Source organism: Alosa sapidissima, chromosome 11 (genome assembly GCF_018492685.1).
Source record: "Alosa sapidissima isolate fAloSap1 chromosome 11, fAloSap1.pri, whole genome shotgun sequence".
Lineage (NCBI taxonomy): Eukaryota > Metazoa > Chordata > Actinopteri > Clupeiformes > Clupeidae > Alosa > Alosa sapidissima.
Genome location: NC_055967.1, coordinates 8,862,070 through 8,888,824, shown reverse-complemented (window position 1 = coordinate 8,888,824; position 26,755 = coordinate 8,862,070). Strand labels below are relative to the sequence as shown.

The 26,755-nt window shown below is 47.0% G+C and overlaps 1 protein-coding gene across 1 annotated transcript in view; it reads right to left on the bottom strand.

The window, feature by feature from the left end:
- klf13 (Kruppel-like factor 13) overlaps positions 1-18,114 on the bottom strand; it is a 25,807-nt gene extending 7,693 nt beyond the window's left edge. The window contains exon 1 of the mRNA XM_042108941.1: positions 17,363-18,114. Coding sequence (XP_041964875.1) covers positions 17,363-17,801 — 439 coding nt within the window. The 5' untranslated portion in view covers positions 17,802-18,114. The remainder of the gene's footprint in view (positions 1-17,362) is intronic.
- Positions 18,115-26,755: the final 8,641 nt, after the last annotated feature.

The window sequence follows — 26,755 nt, the reverse complement described above, 5'->3', positions numbered from 1 at the left end:
TGTGCGTGTGTGTGCATGCACACTCGTGGGCACACAAAAGTGCCACGCTGTGTCACCAAGCATCTGAAAAAGGAGTCAGGCCGGCCGGGCACTCAGTCAGAACGGCCCCACAAGCCTGCCATCCACCCACAATGATGTCAGCAACCCACACCCATGTGTGAAAGCTTAAGGTCTTAATTATATATACATGCTTGTGTCTGTTTGGGTGTATGTTTGTATGTGAATATAAAATTTGATGTGTGTGAGTGTGTGTGTGTGTGGGTGGGTGTGTAGATGTCTGTTTTTGTGTATGGTTGTATGTATATGAGAGTGAGCCTACAATTTGATGTTTGTGTGTGTGTGTCTGCTTGTTTGTGTTTGTATGTGTGCGTGTGTGTGTGCCTGTTTGTGTGTGTGTGTGTGTGTGTGTGTGTGTGTGTGTGTGTGTGTGTGTGTGTGTGTCAGATGAGCAAGGGATGTACTTATGCAAAGGAAGACATGATGTACAGGATCAGTGTTTCATAACACTGACGGGGTGTGGGGGGTGGATCGACAGCCTTGCCCAGAGCTGATTTGTACTGGGCGCTGTGTGGTGGTGTGGGTTAGCGGGTTAGCGCTGGGCCCCCCTTTGTTTCTATGGGAACACAATGGCAGGGGCACAGCCCACAGCCCACAATGACCCAGTGCCCACAGGAGGGGCTCAGGTTCAACACTCCACACAGCTCAGCGCTATTCTCAGTAATGAGCACAGGAGCAAGATAACCACTACGCCACGCCACTCTTTTCTACCCTCTCTCTCTATCCCTCCCTCCCTCCATTTTCCTCTTCACCTCCTCTCTGCCCCCGTCACGCTGTCCACTCGTGGCGCGCGGGTGAAACGAGACGCGGAGACGCCTTCGGGGCCGGTGTGTGACGTCGGGACCAGCCCATAGGCCGGCCTTCTCTGGCTGCCGTCCAACCCTGGCAGCCCGCGCCCCGTTCTCTCTCAGAGGCAGGCTGCTACGCAGGATGGAGGGGGGTGCTGGATGGTTAGCAGGAGGAGGGGTGGGGTGGGGTAATTAGGGAAGCTTTGGGCTTTCGTCTAATGCACACAGTGACCCAGTTACCCCGTGAGGCAGTTACATCATGAATACGTACTGTACTGCGCTGCACTGTGCTGTGCTGTACGCTCAGCTAAGCAGTAGCAGCGTCAGGCGAGGGGGGGTGGGGTGGCAGTAGCAGCCAGTGTCTTCCTCCGAGGTGATGCGATTATGTCACAGGTAGCAGAGTTATATAACTGTTCCCTTTCGGGGCCACTGGGTCAGTAAATAAAACTGCTCCACTCGACGCTTCTCTCCCCTCTCTTCCCCCACCCTCCTCGAGCCGTTTCCTTCCACTTCATTTTGCGGCTAGGACGCCGAAGGAGAACACACACACCCTCTCATTTGATATGAAGAGTCACGAAAAGGACAAACGCAGAAGAAGAACAAACCCCTTGTGAATGGCTTGGCGAGTCCTGAAAAGACAGCGAGCGGCGATGTGAAAGGGGGGGGGTGTCTAACAGTGGCGGGAGGAACTTAATAGTTTCCCGCCCGCAGGAGCAGGGGGAGAATTAACGTCAGTCCCGGAGCCTTTAGCGTCAGTCACCTGCCCCAGCGGCCAGCATCCTTTGGTGAGAGGGAGATAAAATTCCTGGCGTCTCCTCATCCATGGTTGGCACACACACACGAGAGAGAGAGAGAGGGAGAGAGAGAGAAAGAGAGAGAGAGGAGAAAACACGATCCACTGCCTGAGCGCTAAGGCATCACTAGTTTAGACTCACTGCCCCCCTTCTCACCAGCCAGACATCCTGCTCTGAATGACTGTGGGTGTCCTTAAATGTACTCAGCACAAGCATGCACACGCACACACACACAATCTCATCTCTTGCTAGCAGTGAAAAAAAAAATCATCTGGGCTCCTGCAGCCCATGGCTATTGTTGCTCGTGAGACATGGTTCTCTTTTGCCTCAGCGTGAAGGGAACACAGGTCTGCATAACACCAACCACGAGAGAGTGGAGCAGAGGGAGGCTGTGCATCCCGATCCCCCGCGGCTAGCTAGACAGCCTCTCTCCCTTTTTTACGGAGTTAAAACACCTCCACATCGCACCGCTCTGCAGAGGAGCTTGCACAAAAATGGAGAAGAGAAACGAGACGCAACCCAAGGACAACGGAACAAGACGAGACAAAGCCTAAAATCCAGCAGAAGTCTCATGCAGGCCTGTAAAGAGCTGGGGGCTTGTGATCACGCTTGCGTTCATTCATGTAACTGAATTGTTTTCATGGTTTCCTAAACCAACTACTGTTCAGTAAAGAAATGTTTCATTTTTACTGAGCACAAGTTCCATGTCCTTGGTGGCCTTAGCGTTTAGCAACCCTTCCAGATGCAGCTACCAGTGCTTAGAAGGTAAATGCGAAACTATCTTTAACACATTTAAAAAGCTAGGTCCTCTCTTCCATTATCTATTGCTTTGCTGCATAGCTACCTTTTGGAAACTACATAGCAACATGACCATAGCTATGAAGAAAGGCTCTCTCTCTCTCTCTCCGTCTTCCGTCATTGATGACAATTTGCACTTTAGTCAACTTTTGTAGTCCTTTTAAAAAAAAAATTAACATAATTTTTATCCTATAAAAGTTTAATTGTGTGAATCTTTCAGTGTTTTTGTAAACCAATAAAGAAAGAGTTAAAATCTCAAAATCTCTCTCTCTCTCTGCTCCTGCTGTGCTAGGTAAGATGCACTGCTCCTCATCAAGTGAAATGGGAATAAAGGGAGCTCCACATCTCTTTCTCTCCAACTGCCCTCTCTCTCTGCCTCTCTCATTCCCTCTTGCCCGTGGGGGCGGGTGTAGTTGGCGGTAGTGGTGGGCAGATATCTGAGCTGAAAATGCCAGCACAGACGTAGTAGCGCAGACTGGTGCTCATCAGAAGAGGAATGATTTACTTCAGTGTTCATGGCTGTGGCCTCACGCCAGGCATGGGGAACCAGAGAGAGAGAGAGAGAGAGAGAGAGAGAGAAAGGGAAGAAAGGGAGGGAGACAGACAGCCAGACTACCTCGTCCAAAACCACGGCCCAGGGCACAGCGCTCCGCTCAACCACAGGCCTAATGATAAGATGGCCGACCCAACTCAGACTCCCACTCCAGCTCCAGGCACAAACTCTGGCAGGCCTCTCGCCCACCGCCACGTGCCGTCTACGCTGCCTGGGCACAGCCCACTCAATGACCTCATCGGCCTGCGGCGGTTGCAAAGCATGACGGGATGGTAGGAGGGGCCAGGTCTGAAAGGACCCATGCATGGAGGACACTCCCACTCGTAAAGCAGCAATGGTATTTAAAATAAAATGAGACGGAGCCTGGCTATAAACTGGCGGGGAGTATAGCATAAGCTTTAACATATGCACAGCGTGCACAGAAAACCCACAGTCTGAGACTCAAGAAGAATCACTCCAAGCCTCTGGGTCATGAAATGTCCAAATAATAAATCAGATACATGGGCTGAGAGGAGTGTCTCAAATCATTTAATTATGACAGACACCCAAACCAATGTGAAGAAATTCATGTCTGTTAATCAAAACCATAATGTGTGTGTGTGTGTGTTAGTGCCTGTATGTGTATGCATATGGTCTATGTGTGTGTGTGTGTCTGTATGTGTGGATGAGTGTACGTGCATGTATCTGCATAGGGGAGCACTGCACTGCTGAGTGCCAGAGCGAGAGCCTCAAAGCAGGTCTTTCAGGCTCCATTCATGGCTTTGAGCTGAGGCGAGCTTGAGTGCATGCAGCCTGAATACAGCCGACAGTGGGTGGAACAAAGGACTCCTGGGCGTGTCTCCAGTCATAAACACAGCCTTGGGTTTATGGCGGGGGAGCAACGCGCCGTAGAAGAGCCATTTAATTTATTATCGTCTATTGTCTTCAGTGGTCATATGCTAACGCTAACAGGTCAGGGCTGTCTGAAAATCTGTGCATCTCTTCACACACACACACTCACAATCTCCACACACAGACGCACAGGATGGGAACAATGGCACCGCCCCTAGTCCAGCATGCTCTACCACAGTGAGGCTTTCTAATAAGACCGCCATGAGCATCATCCATTACTCACCCCTACAAGCCACCCACCCCCCCCTCACGCAGGAGGCCTGACAAACAACCACAGGCTGGCTGATTCAGGCAGACAGGCCGTTACCCATCATCACAGGCCCCGTCCCTTCTCCTGGTCGGAGGCCATGTTTCACAGCGCTGGCCATCTCATCACTTAGTACTCTGTCAATTAGACTGGGGAGCCCACCCCCCCCACCATTTTATCTGTCTCTCTCACTCTCTCTGTCAGTCTCTTCTACTCTGTCTCTCTATCTCTCTCATGCATGTGTTTTCAAGGGTGCAGTGATCTAAAGATCTGCTGTGCTAATGTAAAGATATGCTGGCTCAATAAGTTACACATCTCTCTCTCTCTCTCTCTCCTCTGCTGTTCTGGGCTAACCTGGGAAAAGGCTGACAGGCAGGTTCCTGATCTGCGGGTGATGTTTTTAACCCTGGCGAGCTGAGGACACAGGGACAGCTGCTGCCGTTAGCACCAGTGTTTACGTCTGCACAGACGGGCACCAGACACGGGCAGTGAGGAGGGGGCAGATAGATATACGCCATCTATCTATCTTCAATTCCACACACACCATCGGCTGCGGGTCTCACTCGCTCAAACGCCATGCCAGCTGGATCGGAGCGCTGATCCAATCTCACCAGCATTCCGTTCACCTCGGACTATCACAAGGGCTCTCTGGTCCAATCCGACTGCTTAGCCTATGTGTCTACTTATACCTGCACCAAGCTCACCTGGTTACCTGTGGCTCTACCTATTCCTGCCACAAACATGCCTGGTTACTTGCGTATCGACCTATACGTGTTCCAAGAACATCTGATTGAAGCCAATGCAATGCGATGAAAATGTTCTATGTTAGCTACATCAGATGAGATTAGGTAATCAATAGTGCCACCAATGAGTTCAGTGCAGTGTTCAGAGCAGGGGACAGATGGAAAGACCTAGAGCGACGGACCCAGGAGCTGGACTTCTGAGTGAGCATAGCAAACAGGCAATGAACTGTTCTACAGGAGATCTTACAATTTGTGTAGAAAACATTGAACACAAAGAGAAGTGAGTAAAGCACTGAGTTGAAGACGGTTTGGAGAAGCCCTCATGCCCAGTGAGAGATATCCCAGCGGCAGCGGCGTGACTATCTCATCAAGGCCACTGCAGACAGCAGACCGACGCCATTCACACACACACACACACACTCAAGTATTCTTACCTTCCCTTGAGAAATATCAGAGTCATCACACCCTCCAACCCACACACATATATACATATAAATACAGAAACAAACACACTCAGGTCCACACAGACACACATATACACACACAGACACACACACACATGTGCACACACACAAGGCCAAGTCTCTATCTGAATGTTTCTTTTCATCTGAGACAGGGCCCTGGGCTGTGGCTCTGGGTTGCAGATTTATGACGCTGTATAGGGTCGGATTCCTCACAGGCCACAGCAAAGGTAACACACAGCCTGCTAACACACATCTTCTCTTCTACAACTTCTCTCTCCTACATATTCTCTTCTACACCCTCTCTCTCTCCTACATCTTCTCTTCTTCTCTCTCTCTCATCTTCTCTTCTACATTCTCTCTCTCTCTCTTCTCTTCTCTTCTGCACTTTCGCTCTCTCTATCTGTATCTTTTTTACCCCATGTCACCTCCAATTCTTTCTTTCTACTAGCATTCCATCTCTGTATTCTTTTCTGTCTCTCTCTCTCTCTCTCCCTATCTTTCTCTGCAACCATTCAATCTGTCAGCTATCTGCTAACATGTTCTTGCACTCCTCTCCATTTTCCTTCTTCTACTCTTCCCCAATGTATTCTGTCTGTCTCCTTCTCTCATTCTCTCCATCCACCTCTTTCCTATCTGCCATTGGGCTCTACTCTGTCCATTTATACCCTATCCATCCACTGTGCTCTCTCCATCTCTCCTTATAACTTAAGATCTTTCTCCTTCTTCCCTTTTACTCTATAGTTTCACACAATTCTTCTCTCTTACTCCATCCATTCATTCATCTTCTCTGCATACATTATCTGTAACTGTATACATTCCTCTCTTAAATTTCCCCTTGGGGATCAATAAAGTATATATCTATCTATCTATCTACCGCTCTCTTTCATTTCAATTCAAGGTTGCTTTATAAGCATGACTGTAAGTACAGTGTTGCCAAAGCACAAAACAAAGCAGCATAACAATTTTTACAGAAACAATTAGAACTCTGACAACATTAAGGGAAACAGTAACATTCCTCTCCCGCACCACCAGACTCACCAACAGCTTCGTACACCAGGCTGTTAGGATGCTGAACTCTCTCCCCCCTCTACCCTCAGCTACATAACATCCTGGACTTTGGACCCACAATGGCTGCCTTGCACTACTCCACTTGTACACTTGCACACTTTGCAACTTGTTGTTGTTGTCCTGTTGTCCTGAAAACACTTCTGAACACACTTCTGCTGCTCTTACATAACTTGCACCACTATGCCACTTGCATACTTAGGTCAAACAGAACTACCTTAGCCATTTATTGGCCTGACTTTTGCACTATTATATTGACTGTCTACTGTATGCACAATTGCACATTTTCAACTCAAATTTTGCTGCTCTTATTTTCTTCATGGTATGTGCCTTCTTATTTTTACTTTTTATATTGTTTACTTGAATGTTATGTTTGTCTGTGGACCTAATTGGTAAAATATGTCTTGTCTCCACCGTGGGATAGTGGGAAACGTAATTTCGATCTCTTTGTATGTCTTGACATGTGAAGAAATTGACAATAAAGCAGACTTTGAGACTTGAGACTCTCTTTCACGCACACACACACACACACACACACACACACAGTCCACACATTACAATACAATTATCTCTCTCTCTCTCTCTCTCTCTCTCTCTCTCTCACACACACACACACACACACACACACTGCTCTTTCCCTCTCCCTCTCCACCAGACTGTGCTCATACTCTTCCACTGGTCTGTCAGAGTTCCCTCCCCCTGTCTTGTCGCTGGGCCAATCAGATCGGATGCAGATGCGGCTGGGCCAATCAGATCGGCTGACTGGGTGACCTACATCAGCGGAGGCCAGCGACGGCAGCAATGCATCCGCCCTCAACCTGCCTTCCATCTCCACCCTCCAGCACCCCCGCCATCATCATCCACCATCTCCTATCCCCACCCCTACCCCCCTCCACCCACCTCTACACCATCTCCTCCACCTCTCTGCACTGACAACAGTGCATCCTCCCAGTTTTCAAACTCAACCAGCAGCACCACCACCACCATTATCATCCACCCCCACCCCCTCTCTGCATACACCACCACCCACAGCCCATCCACCCTTCTGCACCGACAGCGCGCCTCTCTCTCTCTCTCTCACGCCCACCCTAATCACCCCCTCTGTGCACTGCAACCAGCCCACACACTGCATAGCATAGCCTAGCATAGCAGTGTGGAGCGGAACAGAGCACAGCTGAGCTATGTAGATCAGAGCCCCTGCAAAAGGCCTGCTACCCTAGCGTGAGAGAGCCTCTCTGCCCCCTGCTCAAGATGGCTTCTGTGCCCTTGAACCTCGGTGCCCAGCTCAAGATGGCGTCTATGCCCTGCCTATCGAGCGCGAGTGACAGCCTCAGTGTCCGGCTCAAGATGGCTTCTGTGTCACGGAGGTGGAGAGACGCAGAGCTGTTGCAGTGCCTCCAAGATCCCCCTTCTTCCTGCCCGAGGTAACTGACACCCCTCCTGTGTCAGGCTGCCAAGAACGGCAAGGCCCCTGAGCACGCTCACAGACACACAAATACACATACAGATACACACACACTTAAACACACACACATCCACACGTATGCATACACACACATGCACTCTCCACCATCTCCCTCCGTCACACATACACACTCACTGGATACCGCAGTCATAGCTGGAAGTCCTGGAACAGAGAGTGGGAACCCATGGAAGGGGGTCTGGAGAGGCGTGGGGGGGGGGGTTGGGGGGAAAGGGGGGCTGGGCCAGGGCTGGGAGGAACAGAGTGGCTTTTATAAGTCGCTGCCAAAGCCAACTAAAGAATACATGAGCTCAGCGGTCTGCAAATGCAGGGCCGGACCGACCGTGGCCTGATATAACTCCAGCTTTAACTCCGGCAGGAAAGGAAAGGCACTCTCTCTCTCTCTCTCTCTCTCCCTCCCTCTGTCCCTTCCAGTTATGGAAGACCACTGCATGTATTTGGGTATTGCTCTCTCTCTTGCACACACACTCTCTCTCTACCTTCCAGTTATGGAAGCCTACTGCAAAAGCGTACATATGGGTCTCTCTCTCTCTGGTCCCCATTGCTTACATGTGGATTCCTGCAGTGTGTGCTGCCATGTTTGCTTATGATGATGAGCGATCAACATAGACCACCCAGCGTGGACGAAGAAGAGAGGAAAAACAACTGACCGCACAGGACCGCTCCACACTGCCCTGTTTATGTTTGGAATGATGAGAATGAAGAGATGGATGGAAACGAGTGAGAGAGGGTGAAAGAGAGGCTGGAGAGCAACCCCCTCTTAGACACATCCCCTGGACCAGTCAGCTGGACAAAAGCCCGGGGCATTAACCTGCAAGATTAGCCGAGGTTAGCCCCCATCCATTCAGTTTTATTTACATCCCTGACCGGGAATAAAGTGGATTTGGCTAATGCCGGCTTTCCATTGGCCACGGCCTCACACACCAGCCAGATGTAAAGATATGAGTGCCACCTCGACAGATTTTTCCCACCCCCACTCCCCACCCCTTCACTGACCGAAGCCTCCAGAACTTGCAGGTCACGTGCCCTAAAGTCATGGGATTAGTGCTGGCACTGGAGCGGAACTAAAATAATTATCCATACGTTTTACAGCAGAGAAGACAAAAGCAACAGGAAATCATCTGAAACGACAAACTAGGGTGAATTTTTAAAATGGAGGTTCCCAGCGGAATGAAGAGTTTTCCTCTCATGGTGGTGGTGTCTGACTGACGACTGTACAGAATAAACAGAGCACAGCACAGCGAGGGCTGAAACCAGAGAGGGGTGGTTGGGGTCCGACTGACAGGAATTTTAGCCACACCACTGTGAGGAGAATATATTCCATAAGACACACACACACACATTAACTTACACAGAGAGAAACACTCACACACGCACACAGGGCAGTGTGTGCCTGCGTGCGTGCTGGTTGGAAACATGGCTGGCTTACGGGGCCACAGGGGCTGCTGGCATGCCTGGGGCAGACAGCACAACACAGCCCAGCCTCCTGTGCCCAGCGGTGCCGTAACCTGGCATCCAGCCCAGGGCAGCCGGGCAGGAAACCAGAGCAGGGCAGGATTGCCCAGTCAGAGAACACACACACAAACACACACACACACACAGTGGCTGACCTGCTGAGGGATCTAGTCACCTCAGTTATATACACGCTCATACACACACACACACACACACACACACACACACACACACACACAGTAACACATCAGAGACTGGTATAGAAACAGAACAGGCAGCAGACCCAATATGGATTGGAGTATTTTAGAGCCCCCTCAAGCATGTTTGAGTTCCCCACAAAGATTTAGAGATTTTTTGATTCACTATGACTCATCCTGTGGCTTTTTCTTTTGTAACATCCTAAAAACAGCCACACTCGACACGGCACCTCTACGCTGTGTGGCCAGCACAAAACATCTGAGAGTATGACACACGCACGCACTCACGCACGCACGCAGGCATGCAGGCACGCACGCAGGCACTCACGCACGCACGCACGCACTAACTCACGCACGCAAGTCCTCTGTAGCTCCAGGTGGCCCTGGAGGCCCCCCAGAGCACAATACCAAAGGGCCACCCCAGCCAAGCCCAGAGGTTTCCAGCAAAGACAAGTCAAACAGACTGTAAAATATGCCATTAAGGCCTTTGTTTCTGTGATATAGCAAACGCTGCTGCGGTTGATTGCTAGTGTTGTGTCTTTGCCTGGCCTATGTGGAGAGGTGACGGGCCCTTTGCAAAGGGTCTCCCAGCAGGGGTGGGGGACGGGGTTAGAGGTGCTACCCCTTCGAATAAAGGGATGACTTTTAATGAGCACATCGGGGGCAGAGTGGGCAAGGCTCTCCCTTTATGTCACATTACGGCCATTATGGCCAGAGGAAATAATAAGGGGGTGCCGGGGAGAGCAGCTGCCTATGGGGGCGGAACTGGCCTGGGCTGGGCTCACACACACACACATGCACACATGCATATGCACACACACATAGATAACACATCACACACACACACACGCATGCACACACACACGCACGCAAACATAAACTGGCCCAGGTTGAGCTGAAATATATAAGTATGCCCACATGCATACACACACCTGCACACACACACACACACACACACACACACACACAAACGTATACTCAAAATAGGGCACAGGTTATCAATGAGGGAACTATTTTGACCAACTTTGCAGCAAGAAAGGGGCTCTGAAAGAATCCAAGGACCCAGGACTGAACTGAGACCCTGGACCATGACAGGCAGTAGACTGTCTTTCTCAACTAACTACGCAGGTGGAGAATATGTAGGAGGCACACAATATACAGTTACACCTCTGTTTGTGGCATTCATTCATGCAAGAGAGCCAATGTAGCTAGACCATGGAACAAGACTGATTGAAAAAACATTGATTATCAAGCCCATGTGGAGCTGTCAAATCTCTATTGATCAGAGCATGGCGTGGCTTCATAAAGGGGGTCATCACTTGCAAACTGCATGCGTCGTCTTAACCAGCATACTACTTAGCTCTCATTCACCCATAAAGCTCATTTGCCCTGGGTCTTGTGCGTCAATTTATAGTTTCATTAACCCCCCCCCCACCTCTTCCTTAGCTTAGCACAAGCGCTCAGGTCGGGAGGGGAGACCCACCCTCACCCAGCTTCAGGAGATCAGACAAAGCTGTCTGGTAACCTTAGACCCGAAACCTGCTGCAGCTTCCAAGCACCTCAAACGAAGACTCCATAATAAGTGGCCATTCGTCTTAGCCCTGTACACCCCTACCATCCTAGTCCCCCACCCCAAAGTCTGTCAGGTCCTAATGCCCCTACTGCTTACGCTTCAGGATTCCGCATGATGACACAAAGACAAGCCTGAACCACTCTAAACCCCCGACAAAAATCACAACCAACAAAAAATGCAGCCATTTTGTGTCATATTATCCCAACATCTCCCGGCAGTGATCTCACTGAAAACACAATGACACTGAATGACGCTTTTAAGGACTTAGTGCTGTTATTTGTTATTGTGACGAGTCCTATGCTGGCCCAACATTATGGATGACAGTTTAACTACATGCTGCAGCCCTTATGATATAAGATCAGCGTAATTACAAGAATGGTACACAACTGTATGAGTCAGTTAAATGAACGCAGATGACATTATGGAGTTGTACACAGCCAATAGATTAGATTATAGGGGGGGAGGAGAGATTAACCCTAACTCAAGGACCTGCATGTAGGCCACAGATTCAAACCACGAGGAGACATCATGGGTTAGCCAATCAACAAATTTACTAATTAACTTACACAGACTTTACGTTTTCAATGTGAATCCATCAATGTGAATCAATGAAGTCCTCAAACAAACAAACAAACAAATAAATAAATAAATAAACAAAGTGTACCACAGGGAAGTCTTTGGGGGGGGGGGGGGGGTTGAGTAACAGGCTGACGTAAAGCAAGTTTTGGAACAGATAATGAAATCTGGATTACAGCAACTCCAAAACATCCTCCCATTTCACCAAATATTTCACACATTTCGCAAAAGCTCTTACAGCTTGTTTTCAAATGCTAATCAATGAGGAATATCCCCAAACTCACATAAATATGCGTACAAGCTCAACATGTGGTAGACACTGTAGATGCAGCTAGAAAGCTTGTGGCAGATAGCCGACTATGATGCAGGTCCAATTATATCCACAGGTATGCTAGTATGCATAAGAGCACACCAGACCAGACATTAGATCTTTGTTCTTTACAAGCAAATGCTGCAAAAGTATTCCGTGAACATGCTATCATACTACACATATGGGAACACAGCGCCAGAGTAATGTACAGTTAGAGACATCTATCTTTACTTTAGGAACGGAGTCCTGTGGCGCATCCAGAGTATGGCATGATGGCCTCAAGCGAGAGCCTCGACTCCTAACGATGAATAATGCAGAGTGGGCATTAGGCTATAGCGCTAGCTCAGGAGTCGCTAAGCCTCCAGGCCTCCTCTCATCTTCCCTTCCTTTATACCTGTCTCTTAATTCCCAGAAACATGACATCAGCATTAATGTGCCATGATAGTTATCTACAGCGGATTTTCAGGCCAGATCAGGCCTTGATATGGGTCTAGCCCTGATATGGCCTAGATCTGGCAAGGGATCCATATCTGGGATTGCTCTGCCTCTCGTTTTGAGGAGCCAGTGGGCTTTGATCACCTATCTCGTCATGTTTGTGTGTCTTTATTTAGCTCCATATGCCCACACAGAGATGGTTATTACTTCTGTGGTGATGGCTGACTAATTGGTTTGACCTCCCCACATCTCTCTTGTGATGGTACGGTCATAACCTAATTACTATGAGGAATACACATGGTATCTGAGCCTCGTACGTCAAAGCCTTGTACGTTATATTTGTTTGATGCTGAAGTTGAACTGAGGTGTTATTTTAGTTCATTACATGAATGTGTTTTGTTTTGAAGGCAAAATGTAGATCATTTTGCCTGAAGCATGAACCCTTGGTCAAAACCTGTAATTTGACTGAAAAATACTGTAAATTGCACATTAAATGTTGTTAAAACCAACTGTTTACTGAAAATGTCTAAAACCAACAGCTGTGGTCAAAGCTAGTAAATAGTAAACTAGTAAATAGTAAAAACCACCAAAACACTTCACTCACGTGCCTCAATATTTGCCCTTAGGACTGTTAAAGAACGAGTCAGGCAACATTTTGCCACGGCTCTTTCTCCGCAGGCACCAGTGTATTTTGCACACAAACATTCCTGCGGGTGACAGGTCAGCAAAGGTTCAGGCGGACTAAACCAATATAGGTCTTTCTAAAACAAAAGGTCAAAGCAGGGTCATTCCAGTGACTTCATTCTGATTTGGAACAATATAGAACCCCAGCTTTGCCACTGGATTACTGGGCCATGATGCAACAAAAGGTGGTTAAAATAACAATTACAGAGAAGAGGGGAAAAAAGCTCACAGCTAGCATAATTACACTGGGTTGGGATCGGCACGTGGTCTTTGAGTGAGAACTCATACTAGTTTGCTATCGGGGAAGAAGGGCCCCCACTCGACTTTGCTCCAGTTAGATTCAGTTACTTCGCCTAAAGGTACCTAGGGTAATTTACCATGGAGCCTCAACGGGGTAGAGGTGGTCAAAAAAAACAGAACACAGAAAAAATGTGTGCATTTTCCACTCATTTAAAACTTGTGCTGTATTTGATTACTATAAAAACACATGGCATATAAATGTTGCATATATTGCTATATATGTACTCCAAGTACCCCACACATATCTCCTGGCACTGGTTTTAACAGCCAGTATGCCTAAGCCAAGGAGCCAAAAGTCAGTTTCTCTGTCTGGAGCTTTTAACAGGTTTAGTTTTTTTTTTTTTTTTTTAAATCACAGTAAAGCATCTGCTGGATATAAGCTAGAAACCACCCATATAGCGCCTGACTGTGGCATGGACTTGGCCATGGCTTGACATAAGCCTGGACCTCTTCCACAGACACCTACTATATGTGCAAACCCTCTCTGCTGTTTCTCAACTCCAGATATCTGCATTTAAGGAACACAGAGACTGCATCAACTTTAAGGAGTTCTTAAACTGTTCTTAAATCCATCACTGAACAATGCAATTTCTCCTCAACTCTGAACATAAATAAAAAAAAGTATGTGGTTTGTTCCAATTGCTGTCCAACATGCATTATGCTTTTTTGGGATAGACATTGTATGGGACACTGTGCTAAACTTGCTCTGAAACCTAGACAATAATAATGTTTTGTTATGGTCTGTGAGATAGAAGGAGTCTCAGCACTAGTATGCAGCCAACCCTGGACAGCCTGGACAAGCACAGTTCAGATAACAACTGGAGACACATTGAAATGTTTCCACCTTTGTTTTGAAGGGCTGTTTCCCCTAAATGACTAAAACAGATGATAATTCAGCATTTCGCTTGCTTTTCATTTTTTTGGGTCAAGGCTTAACTCCCCCTTCATCTAAAAAATATGAACAAAGCTGAGCTTGGGGCAGCTTACGCAATCCATGCAGGATGCAGTTGGGTGCCCAGTTCCTGCTTCAGCCAGACAACTGACATGAGGCAGAGTTCAGGCCTTGAGTCAGCTGCAAGTTCAGGGCGTTGCTGAAGTCAACTGAGGACTCCGTCTCACTTGGCTGTCTTGGTTTGTTTTTATAACACTATGCCCCCCCCCCCCTTCAATTAAACGGTGTGGTGCTTGGCTAGGGACAAGGGCAATCCGTTTTCTCTTTGCTCTATTGGTAGGGGCTGGTGGAAAATCTGCTGAGTGCCGACCGATGGGATGAGGCGCCCGGGACTAGCAGCAGGTTGGCCGGGAGTGGGTTGCTGAACTCAAATGACCCACATTCTCTGATTACCAAAACAAATGAGACGGAGCGCTCATTATTCAACCGGAACCCGGGCCTATCGAAAGCCAGAAGCTGGAGCAGGGCCCAATCAGGAGTTGGGGAAGATAGAATATACCAGCTGAGAGCCAAGAAGAGGGAGCAGAGCTAAGCGGTAGACCACTGACAAAGGAAAAAGGAGTGAGACAGAGAGAGAGGGAGAATGAGAGGGGGCGAGAGAGAGAGAGAGAGAGAGAGAGAGAGAGAGAGAGAGAGAGAGAGAGAGAGAGAGAGGGGGGGGGGGGGTGGAAAAATATAGTGTACACTGTGATATAGATTGTGGGTTTGACCTTAAGAACAGTCATAGCTTTAGGAAATATGTCAACACATCACTATTGCATATAATGATCCACAAATTGGAACGATGCCAGACTCACAATCACAATTGCTGGTGTACTGCAGTCACATGTTCACATCGAGTGGGATTTCTTATCGACACACTGAGCAAATAACCACACAAGTGTGTTACAACAAGTCAGTCAAGGCGTGCAGAACTTTTCTCACTTTCACAGTTTGTTCTCACTATGCAAACGCAACCAGTGATACAGGCTTGGAAAAATATGATACAAGGGTAGAGTTGGCAGACAAATACCATGGACTACAGTCTCTTGCACACTAGTGCCTTGTTCTAAGGAACAAAGAAAGCTGGTTAATCTCAGTGTTCACTGTGACTTTTTAAAACACTAAATATGTTATCTATTTTTTCCATGAAATATCCAATAAAAGAAGAAAACACTTTTTAAAGATATGTAAACATGTGTGGGCTACCTGGGGTAGTTGTTTATGTACCATATAAGGTGATGTAACAACACATTAAATGTCATTCACCCCTTTTCTGTAAAATGTAAATGACATGATAAATGGATTAAAATCCTTGAATTTCCCCTTGGGGGTCAATAAAGTACGGTATCTATCTATCTCTCTATCGATCTATCTCTATCTAAATTGGGAAAAACAAGGTTTTCTTTGATGCACATTAGATGTGTGTGATATAGTGATGTCTGGTATGTGTTTCTAGCTCTTCAACAACTAAATAAACAAATACTGGAATATGCACAGTGCACACCACATCTTCGCTCATGATGAACATACTCAAAAACTACCTTTGAACAACTGTTTACAACTGATTTGCACCCGTTTTCCACAATGGCCTTTTACCCAGTAGCCTAGACAGGTAACATATTACCTGATGACAGCTGTAATTAACACGTTAGTAATAAGTGTTTGTTATTACTGAGACATAGGCTACTGCATTGTTTGGGAAGCCTACAGTATCACTAGCTGTAGAAAAACAGCCCAGCAAGTGTTTTGTGTCTAATCTGTATCATTTTACTCTCCTATATGCTATGGCGATATGTGGGGTGGCATTAAAAATCATTTTGGGCTGTGGAATTGGTCTGTAACATGAGGGACACTGTTTTATTTTATGTTGCTGTTATTGTTTAAGTGGTCTACGTTTTGTCTGTTTAACAGTGTGATTTGGATGTCTAGGGGGGCGTTGTGCAGCACACGGTCTGTACAGTCGCAGTCCCCGGCAGTGCTGCTCCTCCTCGGCGCTCAGCTAGCTGAGTCTGTTGCTGGCCAGATCAGCTGGGCTGGCAGTCTGTCTGCCGGGGGTGTGGCACATCACAACAAAGAGCTTAACAGTCAGACGGACAACTGCACAACTCTCACCAACCCCCACTTTTTTGCACTTTCCATCGTTTTTTCTCCCTCTATTCATCTTGAGGAGCGCCTCTGCATTGCGAGAAGGTCGAATAATGCGTAATTTGTGTAAATCATCCTTGGATTGAGGGCTGTATCCGAAGCACATGCCGTTTCCCCCCTTCCTGCAACGTGACTTCGGGCTGACTTCGCCAGTTTCGACAACTTTTCGCACCAACGTGACGGTCTGCTCGTTATTGGCTGATTATAGCATTTTATGACCGGTACGCCACGCTGCTGGCTATCTTTTGTCGCCCCGAAAGGTGAAAATAGCAGACGCGTATTTTCGGAACACGAGGTGTAGGCTGTACGTGGCTAGCGGGTGGCAGACCCAATCTTTATGTGCTGTAGCCTGTCGCTTTCTATCATATTCTGACTCAGCCTTGGGGTCTCACCAACATGATAGAAATGATAGGAAAGATAAGAAGCAAAGGAATAGTTGTTGGCATTGACCACGGCGCGCTCTCTCTCTCTCTCTCTCGCACAGACACACACTCTCTCTCTCTCCAGTGGGCGTGCCTGTGAAGCCTTTGGTAGAATAGCACTACGTTCCATTTTGTGACAATGAAGCAAGTAAAACTGACCAATTGGTTAATGGAGACAGACTTGATACAGAAAATGCAACAGCACTCTCACGATAAACACTCGTCTCTTTAATAGACTACGGGAGGACACGGAAACCACAAGGCAAACATCACTGTATGCCTCGGAGGCACTGATGTGGTTCAACTGCAGTCAAAGTGCATCCGAGTAAACGCAGTGCTACAGAAATAAATCCCAAGTCCTCCACTCTCTGCTAGTTTATTTCAAAACGTTACAGTAGGCTACATTCATTTCTTACCCCAGGAAACACTCGCTTCAAATGAAACTGACCTGTATGCGTCCTTAGGTGGGCTTTGAGATGGGACGATTTGCCATAAACTTTTTCACAACCTGAATAGTGGCATTTGTGCTTTTTCAGGATGTATCCTTGCTCTGCGCGAGCCCTCAGTCGTTTGGCCTTTCGTGTGTCGACGGGGTTGCTAGTAGGTGTGGCAGAGTTTCCATCCTCGCCGACCAGCTCTGGTGCCAAGCTATCCTCTCTTATTTTAGCCTGTTCGGCAAAATTGGCGGGGGTTTGTTGATTGAAATCCGCTAGAATTCTGGCCACGACAAAAAGAGAAGAGTTGTCTTTCACCAGAGGCTCCCTGGTCTCTTCTCCGTTCCTGGGAGAGACCACAGTTTCTGGTTTGATCTCTCTATTCCCTTTAGGACCATGAACAATTGCACGGCTGGACATTGACACAAGGCACTCTGCTGCAAAGTGATCCATTTCGAAAAGGAAAATAGCCCAAATGATTTTATGACATTCACAAAAACAACAACAGCTCGTTAAAAGACTCAACTCCGCGGCTCCCTTTGTGTGGTGCTGATGGGGAGGTAGATGCTGTTTAGAGAACTCTTACCGGCGTTTCAGCAAGAATAACATATTGATTACAAATCGGCTAAGACGAAACCCTAACAGCACCGGTAGAGACGTACTCTATGCACTAGAACGATTTTGCCGGTAATTGCAAGTCTGGAAACTTATCTTGGCTTGATGTGAAAACTCCCATGATGGCAGCAGAGTGCTGAGCGGCACAGTGACAGTATGCCTATGCGCCGCGCTCCTGCTGGCTGTATCCATGCTGGGGGCGGGGCAGCCGGTAGCGTGCAGCAGCGGCGTCAGAGCAGACTGCCGCTCATTGGACCAAGTCGTGTTCCAAAGTGCACTACCTCATATACCCTCACCAAACTTTCTGCAGAGCTATAGGCACAAACTACAAAGAGATGAAAACTATGTGGGCACTTGAGTCAGTAAACACCATGAGAATAACAAAAAATGTCTATAAAACATCCTTTCCTGAACTTTTGGTAAGGAACATTTTAAATAGCTCCAGTGATTTATTTCAATGAAGCTTTCATGAAGGTATTTTTATTATAAGAAAACCACAGACCCATTTCTTTAACTCGAGGCTAAGAATTGTATTATGACACCTGTGTTGTCTGCACAAGACTAGTGAGTCAGTTGCTAGATACTGTTTCCCAACAATGCAAACATGATTGTTTTCTTAAACTGTGCTATCCAGGTTTCCTGTCCTAAGTTGCACTAGCTTTGCACCTTAAAATCCCTCTCCCAAGTGGGTTAGGGAGCTGATGCCAACTGGCCTGCTGCCAAAACTCATGTACATACTGTGCGGCCTGCGTCTTTTTCTCTCCCCCCGCAGGGACGAGTGACAGTGGTGCAGGAGGAAAAAGTCAACACTGGTGGTGAACGCAGTGGGATGACAAAGAGGCAGTTGTCATAATAGTGCCAACAGATTCATGGCACTGTCAGCCATTGTCCTTCACTCCCGGTCTGAGAGAGCTTAATCAATTTCACTAACAAGTCGTTGCCATCACTGGATGGAATAAACAGTTGGATATGCAATCGCATAAACAACACAAGGTGAACAGTACTGTTTTTTGTATTGCTGTCTTTTCTTTGTCTGGAGGTAGATCCCCCCCACACACACACACACACACACATACACTCACACTCATATCATTGGAGATCAGGTTGTCAATTAACCCATAGTGACTGGCAGAGCTTGAGAGATAAAAGAAGAAAACGTGGCTGGTTTTAAAGGTTATGAAGAGGGCCCATTGAAACTAATGACGTTGCTGCTGCTCCTGCTGCTGTTGTTACTGCTCTCCCAGCCTGTGGGAAAAGCGTGTTGCCTGCTATCTCTTTCAGTGCAGCTCACAAAGGGCCGTCTCTGGAAAGTTCCTGGTGTTCACAGTGAACAAGGCTGAGGCGCATTCAGAAGACCATCTGGCTGGATTACTTTACATATTCTTTCACCACAAGGACTGGGTGTTCTTGCGTTTCATGTGCTGCTCAGGAGGCACGGTCCATGACAGCTCGACAACAAGCAGGGCAGTTCCTCTTTCACAAGATGGCCGCCCGACTCTCCCATGGTTATCATCACATGTTGGGAGGCTGCTCAGCTGAGGAGAGATTGAGAATGAAAGGGATTAACTTGAACATTATTCATGAGGGCAGGAGGCCATTTTGGATGTGTCCTCTTTGTGAGAACACACACACAAGTGTATTTAAGTCACTTCGAAAAAAGATATCTCAAGCCACATACAGCATGCAGAGTAAGATAAGGGCATGAAGTGTACTGAAGAGATGTCTGAGTGCTGTGACATTGACTGAAACGGTGGTACTGCAGAGTGGAAATGAGGAGATGCCTCAGTGGTTTTACACTGAGAACGCTAAAACAAGACCAATTTGAATAACTCTCTCACACACACACACACACACACAGACGCACGCTCGCCCACATGTCGACTGTGTGCTGCTGCACCCAGTCGCTGACCTTAGAAGCACTTTCTGCTTTCATTGTGTACTGAAGCACAGCCACGCAATAAAGGAGGTGTGTCCAGAGGGAATCCTAAGAAAACATTCTCACCTCTCTCCCTCACCCGCTCTCTTTCTTTCTTCCTTTCTTTTTTTCTGGTGTTTTTGGACTTGGCCCTCCATTTCCATGGTGTGGGTGTACCGGTTGTACCGGGTAATACAGCTGTTTTAATTGTCAGATCTCTCTCTCTCTCTCTCTCTCTCTCTCTCTCTGTCTCTCTCTTTCTCTCTCTCTCTTTCTCTCACTATAGGACTCTCTATTTACCTCAGAATAGGCTTCCCTATCTAGAAATGCCTCATAGCTTTCAATCTACCATCGAATCGTGGCCCGCAACAGAGTCAACTGCCACAGGTGTGTACTGCGTGACGCAGGATAACAATGGTTGTGTTCTGAGTTCCCACTCTGTTTATGAGCGGAGTCTACTCATGCAAGAACATTGCAGGCTGGTGATGTACAGTATACCAGCTGGGGGAGCCATCCCAGTCAAGGTCGTGATGTCCTAGAACACACAGCTCCAGATCCTTGGCTCAGGGTGGGTCGGCATGGGGGTGAGTGTTGCCATTCGGCCAGTTTGGCAAACAGGATGGCGTGCAGAGCAGCAAGCACTGACATGCCTGCTGGACAGAATGGACGGATGCATTCTAGAAGCTTCTCAAATGTTCTAGAAGTGGTCTGAATGTGGGGTTCCTTTGTTATGCTCCTCTCCCAGGCTGATATCCAGAGGGGCCTGGTGCTATTGTATGCTCGCACAAGGTGTCGGTTTACTCTGTAGCCCAGAGACGACAAAAAAGCCCAGAGCACATTCATGTTTTACTGCCATAGCTCATGTGGGTTGGGCATGTGAGTCAGGTTCATAGCAAGCAGCCAAGAGAGGACAGCCAGTTCCCTATCACCACTAATGGCACCACCACCTCCAACACCTCCACCCATCTCTCTCTCACCCATGCCCCACCCTCCACATTGCCCCCAATCTATGTCTTTTACAATCCCATCAAATATTGACTCTTCCCTTGGATGTGGCAGACTCTGCTGACAAGTCCAGTTTTCGAATGCAAGCAGGGGGAGTCATGAAGTCTTACGGTGGTGTCACATCAGCCATCGTCCAGCTACTGACACAAAGTCTTATGGGTGGTGTCACATCAGCCATCGTCCAGCTACTGACACAAAGTCTTATGGGTGGTGTCACAACAGCCATCGTCTAGCTACTGACACAAAGTCTTACGGGTGGTGTCACAACAGCCATCGTCTAGCTACTGACACAAATTTGCGGTGAGGTGTCTATCCACTCTGTGAAGAAAGACAGAGTTTTAATAAACCGGGTGTATTTTAAAATAGATAAATTACTAAATGATATGCTTGTCTGGCTCTGTCATAAAACAAATTTCTGCTTCCTGACATGTGTCAGTGATGCATGTTTGTATGTGTGGGTTTTATGGTGTCTCGCCACTGACTGACCCAATTTGCTCTCGCTTTTTAGAGGAGAGAGTAGCATTTAAGGGCTCGATTTTATATAAATATATTTATATCAGTAAATTACATATCTCTCTTTTAGTTATGACTGAAACTGAAGTTTCATGTCCTTTTTTGGCAGCATGTGTGGATTTGTGTTACATGTGTGATTGTGTGTGTATGTGTGTGAGTGTGAGAGAGAGAGAGAGAGATAAAGGAAGAGAGAGAGATAGAGAAAGAGTTGGGGGTAAACTAAGGTCTTCCTGCAAATCTTATTCACCCATATGTGTCACCTCTATCAGACCAAAATGTTCCACTCTCCTCCTCCGTCACTCGTAGCTTGTTTACAGCATGTGGTTAGGCTTTGTTCTCGTCAGTGTAGTGTTGCCTCGTTTCCCATCAAGGGTAGAGTACTCTTCCTGCTCTTCAACAGTGTTGAACTGCTAAACACAACCACGTATGTGTCTGTGTGTGTGTGTGTGTGTGTGAAGGGGGCAGTTCAATATTTGATCTGAACAGAAGGAGGGACTGGACTGCACACACACTCACACACACACAAACACACACACTCTCTCCTTCTCTCTCTCACACGCACATACACAACACACATCTAAGCTTGTGTCTAGGTAAAGATTTTCAGGCTCTTTTACTCACTTTGATAAGTCATCATCATCACATGGTTATTCCACAAGTTGATTTTTCATGCAGTGTCTTTTGTTTTTTCTTGTCATATTGTTATCTGAGTTTCCACTTCAGAATGATTGAATTAAATGGTTCTATTGCGTAAGTTAGGTACTAGGGTACCAGTGAGGTGACCTTATATAAAAATACTTCATCAGAATTGTGAATGGCTGCCACGTAGGACTCTACCCCTGCTCCACTGCACAATCACTGTTATATATCCACTCAAGAGTCCGACCTTTAACCTTTAGACGAAAGGGAAAGAGGTAAGTCTTGCACCTTTAAGAAATTTAAGCAAACAAGCACAACAGGTCTGTGCTAAAATGTCTCTAAGTTCCGAGAGAACATGATGTTGAAGTCTAAGATGACAGATCCCTCGTGGAATTTTACCAGGTAATTCAAGGTAGTGATTAGTCATAGGTAGATGAATAAGCAGGTGGTGAAACAACACTGTTTTGTTTGCCAGCTTAGCTAACCACACCAGTGCAGACAAGCCACTGGAACTCTGTTTTTTCTCTCGTTGTAGCATTTTCGGTAGCCACTGTCCACACCAGAGAAGAGAGAGAGACATCATGAAAGAGAGACATCGCCACACACCTAGAGGCAACACAAACACACACACACACACACACACACACACACACACACACACACACACACACAAACATCCTTCTCCCAGGTTGAAAAAATGAATGCCTTTCCTCTGCTTATCAGAGCTCAAACCTTAGAATTCGTCCAAGAACACACTGTGTTCAAGGTGACGGCCTGACAGGCGACCGACTAAAGCCCCTGTCCGAGGGCATTACGGAGGGACAAACAAGTCCAAACTGCATGTTGTTTGACATGGCTGGGACAGAGCCCCTTGGCTTAGGACCAGCTAAGTGAGCGGAGAGCCTCACGTGCCCGTAGGGAGTTATTTATCACTGTTTATCGCTAACCCCTAACCTTCGCAAATGACTACATCTGTGCAGTGGGGCCGCTCTGGAAATGAGAAGTTACTCTCTGCACTCATTTCAAAACACTAACGGAAACGGTGATACAGAAATGATAAAGCGAAGGGCTGTCATTAGTTCTAGCCAGGTCTTTTACAGCAAGCCACATGTCTTTTGTCAATGATTGAACTGGAAGTATGCATGCAGATGTTTAACAGGATAACCTCCTATAGATACATATCTGCCATGTGCATGCATTGGGTGGGCTGATGTGTGCTGAAGCGAAAGACGCACTGTCCGTTGAGCCCCTTCTCTTCCTCCTCCTCTTTGAGTCATTTATGTAAGCAGTGTTGGTCCAAGCCATTGTTGCTGCATTTGTTCCTCTCTTTTATTCTGACTTAATGTATCTTGCCACATTGTCTGGGCTCGCACAGCTTTAGCTGAGGAGAACAAAATGGAGCATGCCCAGTTAACCCCCCTCCCCACACTCCCCTCTTTAGTGCACAACCAGTTCAGAGTGAATTGATCAGCGTGGATGCTAGTATGGGATGTGCCTTGCGGTGGCCAGAGTGGTAGCCTTACTTTTATGCTCTCTGTGGAATGTCCCATCTGTTTGTGAGTGTCTGTTCAAGGTTATGTGTACGAACTGGTGCATGTGTGTATGCATGAGTTTTTGAATGTGTGTGTGTGTGTGTGTGTGTGTGTGTGTGTATGTTTAAACTATACTATGTGTCTATGTACAATGGCATGTACCCCCCCCCCCCCCCCACCCCCATCCTAATGCCTCAGGCCTTGCATTACAGCACAGCATCATAAACCCCCACCTCCCATCCCCCTTCCTGACTGGATCGCCCTGATGCATTCCTGCATTCAGAGCGTCCGAGGCACAGAGAAGCAATGTCGGGACCACACCACTCTCTCACCTCTCCAGGGGCAAACAGAACGCCCACTGGATGACATCTCCCATTACTCCCTCCCTCACTGAGCTCACCGCTAATGCAGCTCATACCCAAAACCCAACATCCATGACATGGTGCAGCCTGCGTCGTGTAAGCATGGAAGTAACAACAACAACAGCAGGCCCCAAGGAGGATTTCACAATCATCTTACTGTAACAACCTCCAACCTTGAGTATGTACAAGCAAAACAACCATGCAGCAGGTTAGTGCATGATAAAATGACAGCACGTCAATATGCAAGGCTCCAAGCAGCATGAGAGAACATGTGTCAATTAGAGCAAACGCACAAGACCCCCCCCCACCCCCCCCACCCCCATATACACACATCTAAGTGGGTCGCTGTCGAAAGGACAGGTCTCATTACCCTTAACTGTGGCTTACAAAAATATCTGTGGTGACTGATAAAGTGTAGTGGTTAAAATGATATCTTGATGAACACGATGTTCTTGTTTAAGAGATGTGTATTTGCTGCTTGGCCATTGTGATGAGTATCCATTTAACCCCCCCTGGATTATTAATGACCTTAGATTTGCCCACTAATGGTTTGCTTTTTTTTGTTATTCTCATCGGACTCCATGAGGAAAGTCCTTGGTGTGCCGACAGTGACACACAGTGAAACAGTGAAACTCACCACATAAGCAAAGCTTGATGACATGATATGAATTAGTTTGAATAAATGCGTGGTCATTACTATTAATTTGCATACATGCTAATGAAACAAAAACAACATCAATAAGCCAAACAAAACAAACAAACAAACTGACACAAACACTTGAAATGAAAAACAACCCATTACATGACTTACAAAACGCAGAATGAGAAGAGCAGCTGGACAACCATAAATACCATCTGTGAGCGCTTGAGATTTCATGGGCTGCTCAGACATCTGATTTGCTTTTGGTGTTCTCCTGAGTTGGAGGAGTTGACGGGGTGTACCAGTAAGCCGTGGCACACATCCGTAGTGAGGTGGGGGCGTGGGCGGGGGGGGGGAGGGGGATCGATGGACATGACCTGGTGTAATTTTGAGCTGTGCATGAGGAATGTCCACGTGTACAAACTCCTGCAGAGAAGGGTCCCTTATGAGAGGTCTCCATTCCCACGAACATTTTAACAGCTGCAGCCTCCATGGATGGAGGCATGCATACATTTGTGTGTTAGTGTGTGTGTGTGTGTGTGTGTGTGTGTGTGTGTGTGTGTTAGTGTGTGTGTGTGTGTGTGTGTGTGTGTGTGTGTGTGGGTGTGCATGGGACACTCATCTGCTTTCACACTTTTGTCTTCTTACCCTCCTCAGTTTAACACTTACATTTGGTCATGATCATTGCCCTAAACTAACTGAAAATATCATGACTGAAAATACCATGCACAGCGTTTCACACCATGCATGCCATGTATTAATGCTCACACTCAACACTGAAACTATTTGCACTGCAGTGGTGCATCCAACTTCATGAGTCATGGAGGAATATTTCTGGTCAGTAACAAAGTTTAAGTTTTATTGAGGGAGTTGATGGTTTCGATTTTTATTAGCCAATTGCATTCAAGTTCTTTTCACAGCGGTTTCATAATTTGGCATGGTGCAGTAACAGCCATAATTGGGAGGGATTATAGCAGCTTGTTCTTGATATAGGGGAAATATTCAGACACATTATATATGACCTAATTCAACAATTGGTGGAGTCTGAGACATTCGTTAGGCGCTGAGGTGTGTTTAAGTTGGTACTGAGGAGGGAATTGCGCATGTGCTTTTATGCAGTCGTGCGACCCCTTACACAAGCCCTGATCACGTAACAAAGTTCAGGGGGGTTGACCCCCATTCGCTGAAATGCTGCATCTCTGCAGTAAACGCGCTGGGCTCTTTCTATGACGGGCAGAACAACCAGATGGAATTTGAAATCACATTGCATGCTGTCACTCACCGACATAACAATGCTCAATAATATTTTTGGAAATTGAGTAGGGGTCAACCAATTCTTGTGCAAGGGGGGAACAAATGATGGAGCCACTCCCCCCTCTTAGCGTGCACATTCTTTGTGTGGTTGTTTTGATCGCGGAGTGCAGAGAGAGTCAGCGGGTTCACAAGTGGGCGAGGCTCGTCGACTGCACCGCGCACATCCCCGCTCCCCACTCGGCTCGGCTCAACGAGCGCGCAAGCTGAAAGAGTCCTGGATCTTATAGAGGAAACCATGTGCGCGTCCCTCGCGCGAACTTCAAGTCGAGACCGGCTGCGATTGACGACCGATATCAGCTGTGTCAAACTGATCACAAAAGCCATATTGACGCTGTTGACAAATGTGGCGTATTGTTTGACCTCGTATGACTCCGATGCCGAAAGGAGTACATCCCGTTCCTGCGATATTAATAGCTCCCCTTGCGTCACCAAATTGTGCTAGACTGCTCGACTGCTCTGCTAGACACGCAATGGTACCAACATGGGAGGCTGTAGCTCACTCTCCCTCAAAGCAAACATAGTTATAAAACATAGATAGTCATCAGTCAGCCGTTGTCTGTCTAGTTCGTACGTGCAAATTATAAGGGATCCCTTTTCACTTGACACGGCCGAGAACAGCTGCAATTTTTTTTCGGCTTGCAAAATGAATTGTTTTTCACTTGATAACGAGTCTCAACAATCAAACACATCTTAATTTTAAAATGATGTATTGTTAAGTTTTCTTCTAGAATTAATATATACATAAATATATAGTTCTATGCATATATGTACAAGGAAATTACGTAGGCCTTTTTATTCAAAAGAAGTAACAGGCTCAAACTTCATTGAGCGTTTTAAGCGGACAATAATGCAAACGACCTTGAGACCTTAAG